At 40.8% G+C, this 16,177-nt stretch overlaps 1 protein-coding gene and 1 non-coding gene across 2 annotated transcripts in view; both read right to left on the bottom strand.

Annotated features, from left to right (window-relative positions):
* The window catches only part of NUP210L (nucleoporin 210 like), a 90,637-nt gene that overhangs the window by 15,581 nt on the left and 58,879 nt on the right, over positions 1-16,177 (bottom strand). The window contains exons 25-33 of the mRNA XM_024573299.4: positions 15,837-16,016; positions 15,407-15,487; positions 15,187-15,318; positions 11,982-12,140; positions 10,959-11,050; positions 9,421-9,595; positions 7,225-7,400; positions 4,561-4,778; positions 2,603-2,739 (exon numbers count right to left, since the gene is read on the bottom strand). Coding sequence (XP_024429067.2) covers positions 2,603-2,739; positions 4,561-4,778; positions 7,225-7,400; positions 9,421-9,595; positions 10,959-11,050; positions 11,982-12,140; positions 15,187-15,318; positions 15,407-15,487; positions 15,837-16,016 — 1,350 coding nt within the window. The remainder of the gene's footprint in view (positions 1-2,602; positions 2,740-4,560; positions 4,779-7,224; positions 7,401-9,420; positions 9,596-10,958; positions 11,051-11,981; positions 12,141-15,186; positions 15,319-15,406; positions 15,488-15,836; positions 16,017-16,177) is intronic.
* Positions 10,722-10,784, bottom strand: LOC112318465 (U7 small nuclear RNA). Its single transcript, XR_002976217.1, has one exon. It is a non-coding gene; the product is annotated as a U7 small nuclear RNA (small nuclear RNA).

Below are 16,177 nucleotides of genomic sequence, written 5' to 3'. Positions count from 1 at the left end.
CCTCCTGGTTTACTCACATGCAAATGTGGAACTGCCGGCTCTGCCAGCCACTGCCTTGCCTGCACTGATCCTCCAGTTGCCCCCTTGCTGTGAGTGCTCTCTGCCCTGGTTGCCTGTCTCCACCCCTCCTACCAGTCTGGATGAATGTTTCTTCTTTAACTCCTAGGTTGTCAGACTTCCATACAGTTCAATTTTCTGGAAGTTCTGTTTGCTTCTTGTTTTTAAATTTGTTATTGTCCTTTTGATTGTGTGAGGAGGCACAGTGTATCTACATATGCCTCCATCTTGGCCAGAAGTTTCTCCCTGGTTTTGTAGTACCTGGACCCTTCTCAATCTTTTTTTCTGGTTGTCCTCTCATATTATCTCTGTCCTCAACATTCTTTTCTTCTCTACTGAAAAAAAAACCATTTTTTTCTTTAATTTATTGATTTGAGAGAGAGAGAAACATCGATTCTTTGTTCCACTTATTTATGCATTCATTGGTTGATTCTTGTATGTACCCTAACTGGAGATTGAACCCACAATTGTATGGGGATGACATTCTAACCAACTGAGTTCCCAGGCAGGGCTCTTAATCTACTCTCGATACAATTTCTTTTTTTGGATGTTAATAATTTTTTCCCTTTCTTCCCTTGTAAACTTATGCTAAAGCCACCCTGATTTATTTGTTGGTCTTTAAACACAACATATTATATATATATATGATTTTATTTATTTATTTTTATAGAGGGGGTAAGGGAGGGAGAAGGAGAGTGAGAGAAACATCAGTGTGAGAGAAACATTGATCGGTTGCTTCTCGCACATGCCCCGACTGGGAACTGAACCTACAACCAAGGCATGTGCCCTTGACTGGGAATTGAACTGGCAACTTCTCTGCAGACTGATGCCCAACCAACTGAGCCACACCAAACAGAGGAAACAAAACATATACTTTTATTTGCCTTTGCATATCTATGTCTTTGGTCTAAAATGCCTTCTCCCATTTTTCTTGCCAAACAAATACCTCATCCTCAAGACTCAGTTTAATCGTCACCTCTGAAAACTTTAGGCTTAATGTCTAGGCAGAATTAATGGCTTTATTCTGTATTCTAAGAGGATATCTGATATACCACTAGTAAAGCAGTGATCAATTATGTTTTCATTATTTATGCAGTCTACATGTAATTATTTAGGTCACCACTAGACTATGAGCTCCTTAAAAGAATGCACCAGATACTATATAGGCATTTATTGGGCAATTTACTCATGCATAAAATACTTTACTTTGCAGGTTGTGCAGATTAAAAATGATAGTTATACTGGATGTAAAATCAAAATAAAAAAAATAGATGCAAAGTGCCAAGCCCATAGTAGATGCTCAAAGAATGACAGCTATTACATTTGAGGAATGAAAAGAGGAACAAACAAGTTTGTTGAGCACAGAGGAAGGAGACTGTACCTGTATCTGAGGGAAAACTGAAAAGGCTTCATCGAGCCAACCTCGTCACTTGTTCACCCATCCCACCTACTCAAGAATATCACTTCAGCAATTCTCCCTACTCCTTCATCAAATTTTTCTTCTCTACTGAATCATTCCTGTCATTATTTCTCCAATTTTAAAAAATAATCAACAAAACAGAGTTTTGACTCTAACTTCTTGAAGAGCTGTCCTATTATCCACTGTCTTTAAGTCCTCTTTTCCAATTCTCCAATCAAACTTTCACTCCCATCACTTTCACTGAAATTACTCATCAGTTTCCAGTCTCCATGTTCTAAAAACCCTCAGTCATGATTCGGTTTTCAGCTTACTTGAACTATTAATAGCATTTGACGTGGTTGATCACTCCTTTCCTCTTGAAATAACTGTCTTCACTTGGCTTAGAGGACACCTAAATCTTTGGGTTTTCCTCCTACTTCACTGGTCATTTCTTCTAAGTCTCTCTTGTTAGTTCCTCTTCTTCTCTTATCACTCTTAATATTGGAATGTCCCCAGAGCTCAGTCCTTGGACCTTGTTTCTGTTTATACTCATTCCCTTGGTGATCGAATAGCTTTACATGTCATCTCTATGCCAATGACTCCCAGACTTTTATACACAGCTACCTCATGTCCAATTTTACATGTCCAGAGCTGACCTTCTCTACAAAACTGTTCCACTTACAGTTTCCCCATTTCATTTGATGGCAACTTTGACCTTTCAGCTGTCCAATCAAAAACGTCAAATCATTCTTGACTGCCTTAACATTCTACATGTAATCTGTCAGGCAATTCTATTAGCTCTACCTATAATATATATTTAGAATCAGTTCAACTACTCATTACCTCCTCTATTACCACCCTGATCTGCCATCATATCGCACTTGGGTTATTGCAATAATAACCTCCCAACTGGGTTCTCAACTTCTACTCTCATCCCTACAGTTTAGTACCAACCAGTAGTCATACTGATATAAGTTTAGTCATTCTTCTGGTTAAGAATCCTAATAGTGTTTCCATTCATGTTCCAATAAAGCTTGTTGGCTGTTTTTACCTCTGATATGTGAGTGTATTTCTTTTCTATATGCATATTCCCATATATAGAAGTGGTCTCCCTTGTCTCTTCAACCCTGGTATCATTAGGTTTACCTCTCGATATGTTTTCACCAGTCCTGGGATGTCATAAAAGATTGTTGCTATTCCTGGTCTCCTGGCCACTCCTACCCCAGTGATAATGTCTGTTTGTAAAATACTGTCAGTGGAAATCATCCATATCCCGGGTTCACCTAGGAAAAGACAAGAGAAAGCACTTGACTGCAACTTTTTGATATACATTGGTAGTCACTTTAACTTTACTCAGACTCCAAATCATTAGACCAGTCAAGCAACTGGATCTCTCTCCCCAAGAGGAACACCAACTTTGAGGATAACTTTGTTTTCTGAATGGCAGGATCCCCTTCACATATCATCCTAGCAAAATAAAATAAAAACCACCCTGTCCAGGTGGCTCAGTTGGAGCGTTGTCCTGTTGTGGGTTCGATCCCTGGTCTAGGCATGTAAGGGAGGCAACCATCGCTGTTTCTGTCTCTCTCTCAAATCAACAAACTTATCATCAGGTGAGGATTTAAATAAATAAATAAATAAAATAAGAACTACTTGCTAACCTTCATAATCATAAATGGTACTTAGTTCTCCTTAAAGAAAAACTCATTTTACACGTGGATAACTCTCTGGTTAAACTTTGTTTAGACCCTCCTAAGGATAAATTTTGCTTTGTACTACCAATTGATACCAGCACAAAGACTGTAAGAAAGTGACAACTGGCAAGAGAAAGGATTTATTTTGCCTTAAATCTCAAGGTAGCAGAGGAATGCCACAGGTTAATCTAGATTACTGATTCTGGCCTGTGGCCCTTTTGCTTCTTCATCCAAAGTGGTATGGATTTGGGATGCCCAGAATATTCCAGATGGAGACAGGGGGATAATCCTGACAAAACCTAGCAAAAGAGAGTAAAAGAGCCTCTGCCTCAATGACAAGAGATTAACAATCATGGCATTATAATTCTGTCAACCTTAAAGCAGTTAGCTCACCAGCCCTGGATTACATGGTAGTACGGGGTGCTTGCAAGGCAGTTGTTACAGGATTGGAGAATTTGACTTAGTCTGAGTAGAGCTCCCTTTGTATCAAGTCCAAAATATATAGTTAAAGTCAGGTCCAACATTACATCACTTTACCTAAACACATATACCTGTAGTTCCCAGAGAGGATACAAAACCAAAGCCAGCCTTACTTGGGTGGATTATTTGGATTCGTACACCCAGTCAGTGTGTACCACTTAGAAATATGCTATCTGTAAGCCCAAAGAATTAACATTATTTGTTAACCAAAGACTGATTTTCTTTTTCTTAAGATTTTATTTATTTATTTTTAGGTAGAGGGGGAGGGTGAGAGGGAGAGAAACATCAATGTATGGTTGCCTCTCACGTGCCCCCTACTGGGGACCTGGCCTGCAACCCAGGCACGTGCCCCAGCTGGGAATCAAACCAGAGACCCTTTGGTTCGCAGGCTGGCACTGAATCCACTGAGCCACACTGGCCAGGGCGAAAGACTGATTTTCTTTAACTCAGTAGTACTTCTTAGAACAGAAATGCTCTTGTTGATCAAGAAAATAGTAAGGTGAAACCTTATTATAGTGATGATATATGTAGGAGTTAGGCCTTCACTGGGCCTCACAAAACACTATACACAAAATTGGTTCTTAGAACTAAAGCCTTATTGTCCTTCCTTTTATTTCATCCTTTACTGCGCTTCAACTTAGCATTTACCCTCCTTCAGAAATTGGAAATGGAGAAGGCACAGTACCCTATACTGTCTACATAATATACTACACAGAGCTATGTATTCAATAGGCACTTAATAAATATGATGGTCTGCTATAATGAGTGGCTATTGAGAGAAATGGGCATGGAAAATAATAAAATACATAAAAATATTTTCCTTCTAAGAGAGGCCCTCAGATTTTAGATAATTTAGAAAAAATCCTCTAAGGGATGAGTTGCTTCGTAATCCAGTCAGTTGTGAGGTTAAGAAAGGGAAGGTATCTAGACCATTTTGGTTGAGGAGGTGAGTACTGAAGCAGATGACATCTCCAACAAAGGTAAGCTTGGTGTCTGGCTCAATGGCATGCTCCACAGTGACAGGAATATAGTCTGCCATGCCTGGGTGCCTCTGATCCCAGAGCCCCACAAGTGTCACCCCTCTGTTCACAGCCTGGGCCACGTAAGTGTAGTTCTTGTTCCCTGGTCCAATAAGCAGTAGGTCATCTCTGAAAGGAGACATGAAAGGCAGAAACTCTGAAAAGAGGCAATAGTTAGGAACCAGTCCTGAGGGCAGACCCTCCTACAACATCTTACATTCAACAGCTCAAAAGTTCAGAAGGAATTCTACAGTGGGGTGTGAGCAACTAAGGACCAGAGATTAGTCTATTACTTTCATATATATAGTGCCCAGTAAGGCTTTTTTTTTAATTTAAATATTTTTTTCAGCATGGCTTTTTAAAAAATATACATTTTGTTGATTATGCTATTACAGTTGTCCCATTTTCCTCCTTTTATTCCCCTCTGCCCTGTGCACCCCCTCCCACACACATTCCCCACCTTTAGTTCATGTCCATGGGTCATACATATAAGTTCTTTGGCTTCTACATTTCCTATACTATTCTTAGCTTCCCCTGTCTATTTTCTACCTACCATTTATGCTACTTATTCTCTTTACCTTTTTCCCCCTCTCTCCTGACCTACTCCCTCACTGATAACCCTCCATGTGATCTCCATTTCTGTGATTCTGTTCCTGTTCTAGTTGTTTGCTTAGTTTGTTTTTGTTTTTGTTCTAGGTTCAGTTGTTAATAACTGTGAGCTTGTTGTCATGTTACTTTTCATATTCTTTATCTTCTTTTTCTTAGATAAGTCCCTTTAACATTTCATATAAGGGCTTGGTGATGCTGAACAACTTTAACTTGACCTTATCTGGGAAGTACTTTATCTGCCCTCCCATTCTAAATGATAGCTTTGCTGGATAGAGTAATCTTGGATGTAGGTCCTTGCTTTTCATGACTTGGAATACTTCTTTCCAGACTCTTGCTGCCTGCAAAGTTTCTTTTGAGAAATCAGCTGATAGTCTTATGGGAACTCCTTTGTAGGTAACTGTCTCCTTTTTCTCTTGCTGCTTTTAAGATTCTCTCCTTATCTTTAACCTTGGGTAATAAAATTATGATGTGCCTTGGTGTATGCTTCCTTGGGTCCAACTTGTTGGGGACTCTGTGAGCTTCGTGGACTTCCTGGAAGTCTGTTTTCTTTGCCAGATTGGGGAAGTTCTCCTTCATTATGCTGTCAAGTAGGTTTTCAATTTCTTGCTCTTCCTCTTCTCCTTCTGGTACCCCTATGATTCAGATTTTGGAACATTTAAAGATGTCCTGGAGGTTCCTAAGTCTCTCATTTTTTTTTTAATTCTTAGTTCTTCATTCTGTTCTGGTTGAATGTTTCTTTCTTCCTTCTGTCAACACCATTGATTTGAGTCCCAGTTTCTTCCCATCACTATTGGTTCCCTGTACATTTTCCTTTATTTCACTTAGCATAGCTTTCATTTTTCTCTCTAATTTGCGACCATATTCAACCAATTCTGTGAGCATCCTGATTACCAGTGTTTTGAACTGTGAATCTGATAGGATGGCTTTCTCTTTGCTGCTTAGTTGTATTTTGTCTGGAGCTTTGACCTGATCTTCCATTCAGGACATTTTTGTTGTTGTTCCAGCATGCCTGTTACGTAAAGGGGTGGAGCCTTAGGTGTTCACAAGGGCAGGGCAACCCACAATGCTGTGCTGTGACTCTATACGTGGGGGAGGAATCTGAGAGGGAACAATGCCTCTTGCTCTGCCCTCTTGCTGGTTTTCAGTAACTTCCCCTGCTACCCACAATCAAATTGGGCCCTTCTGGTGCTGATTCCCATGTGGGTGGGTTTGTGTATGTTCTAGGACCCTGTGGGTCTCTCCAAGGAACTCTCCTGTGAGGCTGAGAGATTCTCCCGCTGCTGCCTCAACCCCCACAGGTGTTTTCAGTCAGAGGTTTGAGGCTTTATTTCCCCACGCTGGAGCCCTGGGTTGTGCTGTCTGTCTCGCTCCCCAGTTGTTCCTCCCAGTTTAGCTGCACATGAATGTGGGACCACCTGCTCGGCCAGGTGCCGCCTCCCTGGGTCTTCCAGCTGCTGCCTTGCCGCGAGTTGTCTCTGCCCAGCTGCTCATCTCTGCCTCTCCTACCGGTCTGGATGAATGTTTCTTCTTTATCTCCTTGGTAGTCGGACTTCCATATGCTTCGACTTTCTGTCAGTTCTGGGTTTTGTTTTTTGTTTTTTGTTTTTGTTTTTTGTTTTTTTTTTAATTTGTTGTTGTCCTTCTTTTGGTTGTGCAAGGAGACACTGTGTCTACCTACACCTCCATCTTGGCCGGAAGTCCCAGCACGGCTTTTAATAATACTCCACTTAGCTCCCTATGGAAGCTTTCTGTGAACTAGGACTTGCCAGATTCAAAATATCCTGAACTTTTTCTTCATTGAACAACTAATACCATTCTGGTCTTTTTCCATTTTAATGAAAGAAACAAAGATTAGATTCAAACAAAGTGCAGAATGTGAGAGCAATTTACTGGAGCTGCTATATAATACTAGCCTACTCTGAAAGAATTTCTACCAGTGTCAACACCATTCCTTTGACCTCCATACCTGTTTAGAGCCAGATAAAGCTGCGTATTGTGTGTGTGAAATTTCTCTCCGATGCTATTATAGAACTGAACAGTGAAGGTGAGAGACATGCCCAAGGGAAAGGCTGACAGCGTCCTTCCTTGAGCTGTGTATAGCTTGGGTTGGCTGCTTACTCGCAGGTATGTCACAGGTGCCACCTGTGGGAGATAAAACTTACTGGTACAGACAAGAACGCACTGGAGAGGAGCTGTGACCATACTCTGAGATTTATAGGCAATGATAAAAATAGTGTTTCTCTTTTACAGGAAATAGCTCTTGATTTTAGATGACTTAAATCAGAGTGAAAAATAGGATACTACAAGAAATAGCTTTTAATTATAAAAGTTGTGGGAATGTGAAGAGAAGCTGGAGCTTTTTGAGGAAAGGACTGCAATTCATCTATTTTGTGCAGAGTACTCAATATTGTTAAATAATTGATCATTTATCAAGAATATTATAGCTCTGGCTGGTGTGGCTCAGTGGATTGAGCCCCAGCCCGTGAACTGAAAGGTTCCAGTTCAGTTCTGGTCAGGGCACATGCCTGGGTTGTGGGCCAGGTCCCCATTTCAGGGAGTGCAAGAGGCAACCGATCAATGTTTCCTTCAGACATTGATGTTTCTCTTCTTCTCTATCTCCCTCTCTACCCTCTCTGTAAAAATAAATAAATAAAATGTTTAAAAAAAAAAAGAATATTATAGATTGTTTTTACACTGTAAGAGATAAGCTATGATAACAGTAAGAGAAGTCCAGCTTTGAGTCCTAGCTTCATCATTTCATAGCTTCAGTTTAATAGGGATAATAATGCCTACCTCATAGAGGGTTTTTGTGGTAGTTAGAAGAGATAATATACATAAAAGGGTGAACATAAGAGTTTATTATAAATTTGTTTCACAGACCACATTGAAATAAAAGGACTATGTACAGTCTTTCAGGAAACAGACAGGGAGCTAAGGAGGGCCAAGATGAGTCTAGGGCCTTGGTTGAGGACATTCCTAGGGGAGGAGGCCCTGTTGGGATGGCCCACCAGCCCCACAAACTGGTCCAGCAAGTCTTGCAGGGGCCTGGGGCTTGGGAACACCTGCTGGGATTCCTCTGCCAGCAGCCCTGCTGATCCCTGGGCCCCCAGCAGCTTTTTGGGAGGAGGTCTCTCTACTGTCATTGAAACCAGGTTTTCCCCTCAAAACAGCACCAGACAAGGACTCACTTCTCTTTCTGCTTGTTTTGAGTTCTTTGGCTTGATCTTCCTGAATTCATCACAGTCACAGGATCAAATTCATATGCTTGTCGAAAGCCTTGAAAGTGCCAACGAAGATAGGACCATCTTGCAGGATGCACCTCATCCTGTAGTTGATGTACTGCAGCATCTTGCTGCTCTTGGTGGCAGTTCTGATGTGTATATTAGACTAACTTATCTCTGAGGAATCTTCTTCTTTTTTTTAAAAGATTTATTTATTTATTTATTTTCAGAGAGAGAGGGAGGGAAGAAAGAGAGAGAGAGAGAAACATTAAAGTGTAGTTGCCTCTCATGCACCCCCAACTGGGGACCTTTCCCAAAACCCAGGCATCTCCCTGACTGGGAATTGAACCGGCAACCCCTTTGGTTCACAGGCTTGCACTCAATCCACTGAGCCACACCAGCCAGGGCTGAGGAATCTTCTAATTCTAAATTTTTTAAAAGGATTTTATTATTCATTTTTAGAGAGAGGGGAAGGGAGGGAGAGAGGGAGAGAAACATCAATATGTGGTTGCCTCTGATGCGCCCCCCACTGGGGACCTGGCCCCCAACCTAGGCATGTGCCATGACTGGGAATCGAACCAGCGACCCCCTAGTTGGCAAGCCATCACTCAATCCACTGAGCCATACCAGCCAGGGCTAATTCTAAATTTTTTCATTCTGAAACTGCCAAATTTTAATAGCAACAATTCTACATTTCTCCCACACCAACCCTCTTGACCAAGTTGTTAGAAGAAAATCATACCAATTTGAGGTTAATCCCACGAACTCTAAAGTTCACTTTAATTTGATGGTTTAGAATCATGTCAATATTATCCTCTTATCTTATAGTTCATTTTGGACATCCAGAGAAGTTTCTAGTTCTTAAAAAAAGAAATCTGATTCTTAAGGCCATGGTATTCCTCTTATTTGTTTATTTGTTTTGAGTAAGTCCTTGAACTCACCTGAACTGCAGTTATGGTTGTTTGGTTGACTCCAAAAGGTTCTATAGAAGTGACTTCCAACACAGCAGTACCTGCAATGGAACCAGCTTTCAGGAGCCCTTCACCGTCTTCTTCAATGACAGATGAATTAGGGAAACACTTGAGAACACGGGAACTCACAAAGGCAGCCCCTTCCCTAGGGAGCAAACAGAGCAAGTGGTATCTCTTGGGGACTCTGACCAGAAATGAAGGAGCAGAGACTGCCAGGAACACTGTTAAAGGCTGTTCTCTGAGGAACCTGCTTGCATTCTCCATATTGTGTGCTTATTTGTTCCTCAGGTAGAAGTCTGCCTGTGGATTATGCTTACCTTTTTTTTTTTTTTTACCTTTTTTTTTTTTCTTTTTTAATTGACTGATTTCAGAAAGAGAGGAAGAGGGGAGAGAGAGAGTACATCAATCTACTGGTCCACCCATTCATTCACTTACCAGTTTATTCTTGTATATGCCCTGAATGGGGATTGAACCCACAACCTTGGAGTATCAGGGATGTCACTTAACCAACTGAGCTACTTGGCCAGGGCTTATCTTTTTAAAAAGTCAAATCCTATTATATGTTTATCACTAAAAGTTATCTGGCCAAACTGGCTGGTGTGGCTTAGTTGATTGAGTGCTGGCCTGTGAACCAAAGGGTAGCCCGTTCAATTCCCAGTCAGGGCACAGGCCTAGGTTGTGGGCCAGGCTCCCAGTAGTGGGTGCACACAAGGTAACCACACATTGATGTTTCTTTCCCTCTCCTTCTCCTTCCCTTTCCCTTTCTCTGAAAATAAATGTTTTTAATAATTATTTGGCCAAAAGAATTGAAACAAGTACTTAAATACTTGTACATGAATGTTCATAGCAGCACTCTTCACAATAGCCAAAATGTGAAAACAACCAAAATGTCCATCAATGGATGAATGGATAAACAAAATGTTATATCCATACAATGGAGTATTATTTACTCATAAAAAAGAACAAAGTACTGATACATGCTATAACATGGAAGAACCCTGGAAACATTATGTTAACTGAAAGCAGCCAGCACAAAAGCTCACATATTGCATGATTCCATTGATACGAAATACACAGAACAGTTAAATTCATAGAGACAGCTGATTAGTGGTTGCCAGGGGCTGAGACGAGGGGAGCTAGAGAGTGACTACTTAATGGGTTTGGTATCCCATTTTGTGGTAATGAAAATGTTTTGGAACTAGACAGAGGTGATAGTTGCACAATTTTGTGAATGTATTAAATGCCACTGAATTGTACACTTTATTTTTGTGGAGGGTCTTCTGGTAAAGACTGGAAGACCTACTAGACAAATTCAAAAAGAGCTGTAAGTGCTTGAATTGTACACTTTAAAACGGTTAATTTTATGTTATGTGCATTTTTCATCAACCCCCCCAAAATTATTTGTTGGTAAGAAAAATCACCAAGAAGGCAATAGTCCATTCCATGTGCAATGTTCTACTGAGGGTGAAGTTAGAACCTGGCCTGTCCTTCTTCTCCGTTATCCTTACCTGTTGGTATGAAGTTTCAGTTGAGAGTTCATGGGCATTAGAATTTGCTTGGGTTGGCACTCTGGATAGAAAAGATGGAGTTTTTCAAACACCTATAATGAGAAAATAATTTTTCCTCATTTCTGGAAAAGACAAATGGTAACCTTTACTCACATATGGACAACTACAAATCAACTGTCTGCCTGACTTCAATTTAGCCTAACATTCCACAGTACTTTCCAAAATGAGTCAGGAACTTAAAACATTATCTAGGTATCCTAGAATATATAACCTAATATTAGCCCTGCTTCAAGTTACACTTATTACATCCTCTGTATTACTTAGATGTAAGGTGTAAAATAATTTTGAAATTTCTAATTTTAGCTCCTATAACCTGAAAAGAGATTTGAGAAAAAAAGATCCTATAATATTAAATTAACAAGGGACATTATTCAGGCCTTCCATCTAGTAAAGTGTTTTTTCCTTTATGTCCCACTGCACAGAGCACCAAAGCCAAAATAAAGGAGAAAAAACCAAAACAAAACAGAAGAAATCAGCCCCATATTCAGAGGGAGAGAATTTTATTTGCCCACTCAAATGATAAATTTTCTTTTGAATTCTAAAAACAGTAGAGTTAGTTAACTTTCAGCTTGAGAACACTGTAGAAACTTTTCATACTCTAAAGCTTACTGGAAGTGAGGATTAGATTCCATTCTACCTACGAATATAACTAAGTGGACTGTATCATAATATCTATGTTAGGCAGAATAAGTCACAAATTAATCTCTCTTTAGGTGTCATGGTGCTCACACCCTGTGCTCCTTGTAGAAACTGAGAGGAGTGCTTATACTATAGTTTCTAATGTCAACACTTATGTGGAGGCAATTAGCAGAAATGACAAAGATCTAGAAACTATAAACCCATTCTAGGTTATCTCTAGCAATTTCTCTATGTCTATTCAGGCAAAACTCTTCCTGGATGACAAGCAATTATAAACTTTTTCTCCTTGATATACAAATACGAGATTTAGGTTTGGATCCTTACCAGGATCTGAACTTCATCAGACAGTTCCAACAAATTCCCCTCAAACTGCCCAGACGAACTGTTCATACCGCGGACAGTGACTTTGATACTGGTCCGACCAGCTGCTTTTGTGTGGACAACCATGGCAAAGTTATTTTCTACTGGGAGCTGTAGAAACACCTAGACAGTGAGGAGACCGATTAAGAACTATTTATGAATAAACCCTGTGTCCATCTCTCTTTTTTTGTAACAGTAAGGAAAATGTATGTGGGGAGTAGCTCTCTAGAAGAACTAGAGTACCAGGGCTTATTTTCATAATTACTTCCTTCCATATTCTTAGCAACACAGTCACCCCTAGAGAAACCTCTCTTTGCAGGGCTCAGCTAGTTCTGGAATGCCTTTGTAAAATCCTTAAGTTGTCTCAAAGTCAATTGATTGGAAGAATGGAAATGGAGAAAGGGGTTTGTAAAACGGGTTCAGACAGTAGAACGTGAGATGAGAGAGAAGTGAGGCAATCTGCTCCTGGAGTTCACTGGTACCAAGCAGGGAAGAAGACAAGAAAGGGAAGCTTCTATTTTAAGATTATGCTAAAACTGGCTATCTCCCAACTTGCTTCACTCACCATTCTAGCCTAGATTGAAAAAAATTCTAGACTAGATCTTGACAGATTTCTGGGACAGAGAAGGTAGAGCGACCACTAACGCAAATGCTGAAATGCACACGTTTCGGTATGCATTTCTCGTCTTATCTCCCATGACTTCTTGTTTGCCCAGAGCCCTCACTATCTATCTTCCTTTAGCTCTCCTTTCTCACATAGCGCCCCAAGCTCCAAATCACTTTTCCCTTCTCCCCACATAAAAATTCCCATTTTCTTTGTGGAAAATCTCAGCAGATCCCAATCAGTTGTTTGGAAGAGAATTTTATGCCAAAAAATGAGGTTTATAATAGTTTAATACAAGTGAATCTCTAAATGGTGACACCGCAGTACAGGAAATCTATTCTACCTTGTGGTGCACTGGAGACCTTGCTAGAGCTTATTTCTTTTATACATATATTTTTATTTTTAAAGAGAGGGAGAGAAACATCAATGTGTGGTTGCCCCTTGTACGCCCCCTACTTGGGACCTGGCCTACAACCTGAGTTGTGTGCATGCCCTAGACTGGGAATTGAGCCGGCGACCCTTTGGTTTACAGGCTGGCACTCAATCCACTGAGCTACACCAGCCAGGGCTATCATCTATTTCATACACAGTTTGCCTATTCAGGTCTGCAGCAGAAGAAATCTTTGTATTGCTCTAGTCATTTCTTCTCCTAGAGGAAAGAGTGATGCTTTAGATAAGAAAATTGGGGAAAGAGAGGTATAGAACCGATGCTGAGGGAGGCCTAGGCTGTCCCCTGCGTTCACACAATTTTTATTTGGTCTTCAAGAAAAAAAGGCAAATCCCTCTGCAGAACTTTACAAACTAAGTATAGTTCAATCTCTCCTCAGTTCCAACTATACCCCGTCTTTGGGCAGCCCATGACAGATAGACCCAACCAGCAGAATGTCCCTAGGTTATAGACCTAGGGTATTTTTAGAAAGATTACAAATAGGTATTTTACTTTTCCCATACCCTGCTCTTTTCATTTTGGCTGGCTCCAGAAATACCCTAATTCTAGCTTCTGCAAATGCTCCATTCTCTCCCAAGGTCTAACTCTAATTCTTGGTATTCATAGGCACTGAATTGTGACCTGCTGGATACCTTGACCTCAGGTTCCTTCTTCCTAAGGTGAAGGCCAGACCTAGGTGGCTGCCACTGTCCCAAGACCACCTTGGGTGGGTTTCATCCAAATGACGATCAGGTAACAATGTTGTGAATCAGGTAAAGTTTGTCTGCAGCATCTACTTTTCTTTCTCAAGTTTCAGAGTAAAGGTTCAAATATGTGTATTAAGACATCAAAACTATTTTCATAAACAGAGACTTAGGTCACATTGTGGATTTCCTCCATGCTCATCCTGAGGGCTCCAGCCATTCCAGATGCAGGACATGCAGAATTAGAGGGAGCCAGCACCACTAATGGGAAACATGGAGGAGCGGTTTAATTAATCATCCTTCTCACATTTGTTGTTGATAGAAGGCATTCAGTCCGGAATCAGCTGCCAGTTGGTGGCCCACACCAGCCACATGGCACCCCTTGCACTCCACATGCTCACAGTAGGAATGCGGCTCTGGGTAGCACATGCCCAGGAATCTGCTCAGCACCCACTTTTTGTACTGTTAATGTCAACTGCCCATAATGCAGCACAAACATGATTCTTACTATAATTATGTCTCAACATGTTAAAAAGATTGTTAATATTTAAACTCTATGTATACATATGAGGGGGGAACCCCCCCAAATGGAATTATCTTCTGGAGAACAGGCCCCTTGTGGTACAGGCTTCCCCCGCTAGGTGAGTGTTCTAGGAACCCGTCTGTATCAGTGCACCAGCTGGCATTGTGAGAGGCTGCATTTGGCATTAGTGCATTCTTTTTAAGACTCTTTCATCGTGTTTGCCCATTTCATGATGGGTGATTTACAAGTATACCTTCCCACACTGCACTGAGTGTTGAGCAGTTTTTGACCAAAACCAGCATGACCCCCATGCTCCTTCCTCCCTATTCACCCAATCTCGCTGTGAGCAACTATTTTTGTTTCCCCGGAGGAAAAAAGTCCTCAAAGGGAAACATTCTGCCAATATGGAAGAGGTGAAACAAAAAATGGCAGAAGCACTAAAAGACATCAAAATCAATGAGTTTAAAAACTGTTTGAGCAGTGGAAAAAATGTCTTGATAAGCATATTGCATCAAGTGGAGAGTACTTTGAAGTTTAAATATATAAGAATAAATACACAATTTTTAAATAAATAAATTCTATACTTTTGGGGTCTCCCCTCATACTTTATATTAATAATGTGTTATTTATATAACATAGTCATCTGCTTACAAATGCAACAACAAATACATATTAAGGGAATCGTTGCTTTCAAGAGATCTTTCTAGCAAAGTATATTAAAAATCATATAACATTATGTGAGTACTCAAATTTGGATTTTTCATGAGTTACAGTTTTCCAGCATTCATGGAACAATAGGAAAAGGAGATAAGTAATAATATTATGTAGTTTAGAAAGTGAGTCAATCCAAAACTTATGATGAAATAAACTTAAGATTCCTAAGATAATGTAATGAACAGATAAATTCCTACCTCTGCATGCCTGGGTACTAGATCCAGTACCTCCCTTTTGCTCATGGACCAGTGGAATGTGAGCCCAGGGTTGGCATTGCTAAAAGAGAAAGGGGTCTGGGTACTGCTCACTCCCATGACATAAACTGGCATCTGAAAAGAAAGAAGTGATTTTGTGCGATACATCTTGCCTAACTGGCTTTATCAAGATAACGAACCCCGAGTGGAGCCATCTACCAACCTCAGTAGCTGTGATGAGTCGAGTTGCAGCTGCAAGGATCCTAACAGATCTCAGCTGAACAACCTCAATCTGCACTTCATCCTGCTCAACAGGGTGGAGAACCAGTTTAGGCTAAGAGGGAGTGTCTGTGAGGTGGACAGAGATGCTTGTGATAACTAGTTGGTTTGTTGTCATTTGGGCATTCAGCAACAACAAAGCATGACCTAGTATGTTTCTGCTCTTTAAACAACTCCTTAAGGATAGGGATTATGTCTATGACAATGCCAAGCTCTCTGTGGGTTTTCCACTGCAGATCACATATTTCCCACGCCTGGTTAAAAGCATGCCAGATGAGGGGACTAAACAGGTTTTCCTCATCATTATTCCTTCCCCCACCTCCCAGTATGATTCCCAGATGAAGTAGAAGCAGAGCAGAACAAAGAACCAATACCTGGGAAAACACAATGACTTTGCCAGTATCTTCGTTCACTGTCTGGATGGTGCCATGGACCACAGCTGTGCCAACCACCTTCCCTGTAACTTGCCCCCTCCTATTAACAACAGCCACAGTCTGATTACTGATGGAGAAGTGAATGATAGATTGGGGCTGGGGGCCACCTTCAGACATTACCTGGAATGTAAACACACCAGTGAATGCCTGAGCATGGGGAGAAGTCACATCTCTGTTCTGAACGTTTTGTCCAAACAACTTGGCTTCTTCATCTTCTCCCACTGCCCAATATCCCACATCAACTCAAGTGCAGAAAAAATGGAAGTGCTGCACAGGATCCA

The sequence above is a fragment of the Desmodus rotundus genome, chromosome 12 (assembly GCF_022682495.2).
Source record: "Desmodus rotundus isolate HL8 chromosome 12, HLdesRot8A.1, whole genome shotgun sequence".
Taxonomy (NCBI): domain Eukaryota; kingdom Metazoa; phylum Chordata; class Mammalia; order Chiroptera; family Phyllostomidae; genus Desmodus; species Desmodus rotundus.
Note: the sequence above shows the minus strand (reverse complement) of the source record. Positions and strands in the feature narration are given on the sequence as shown.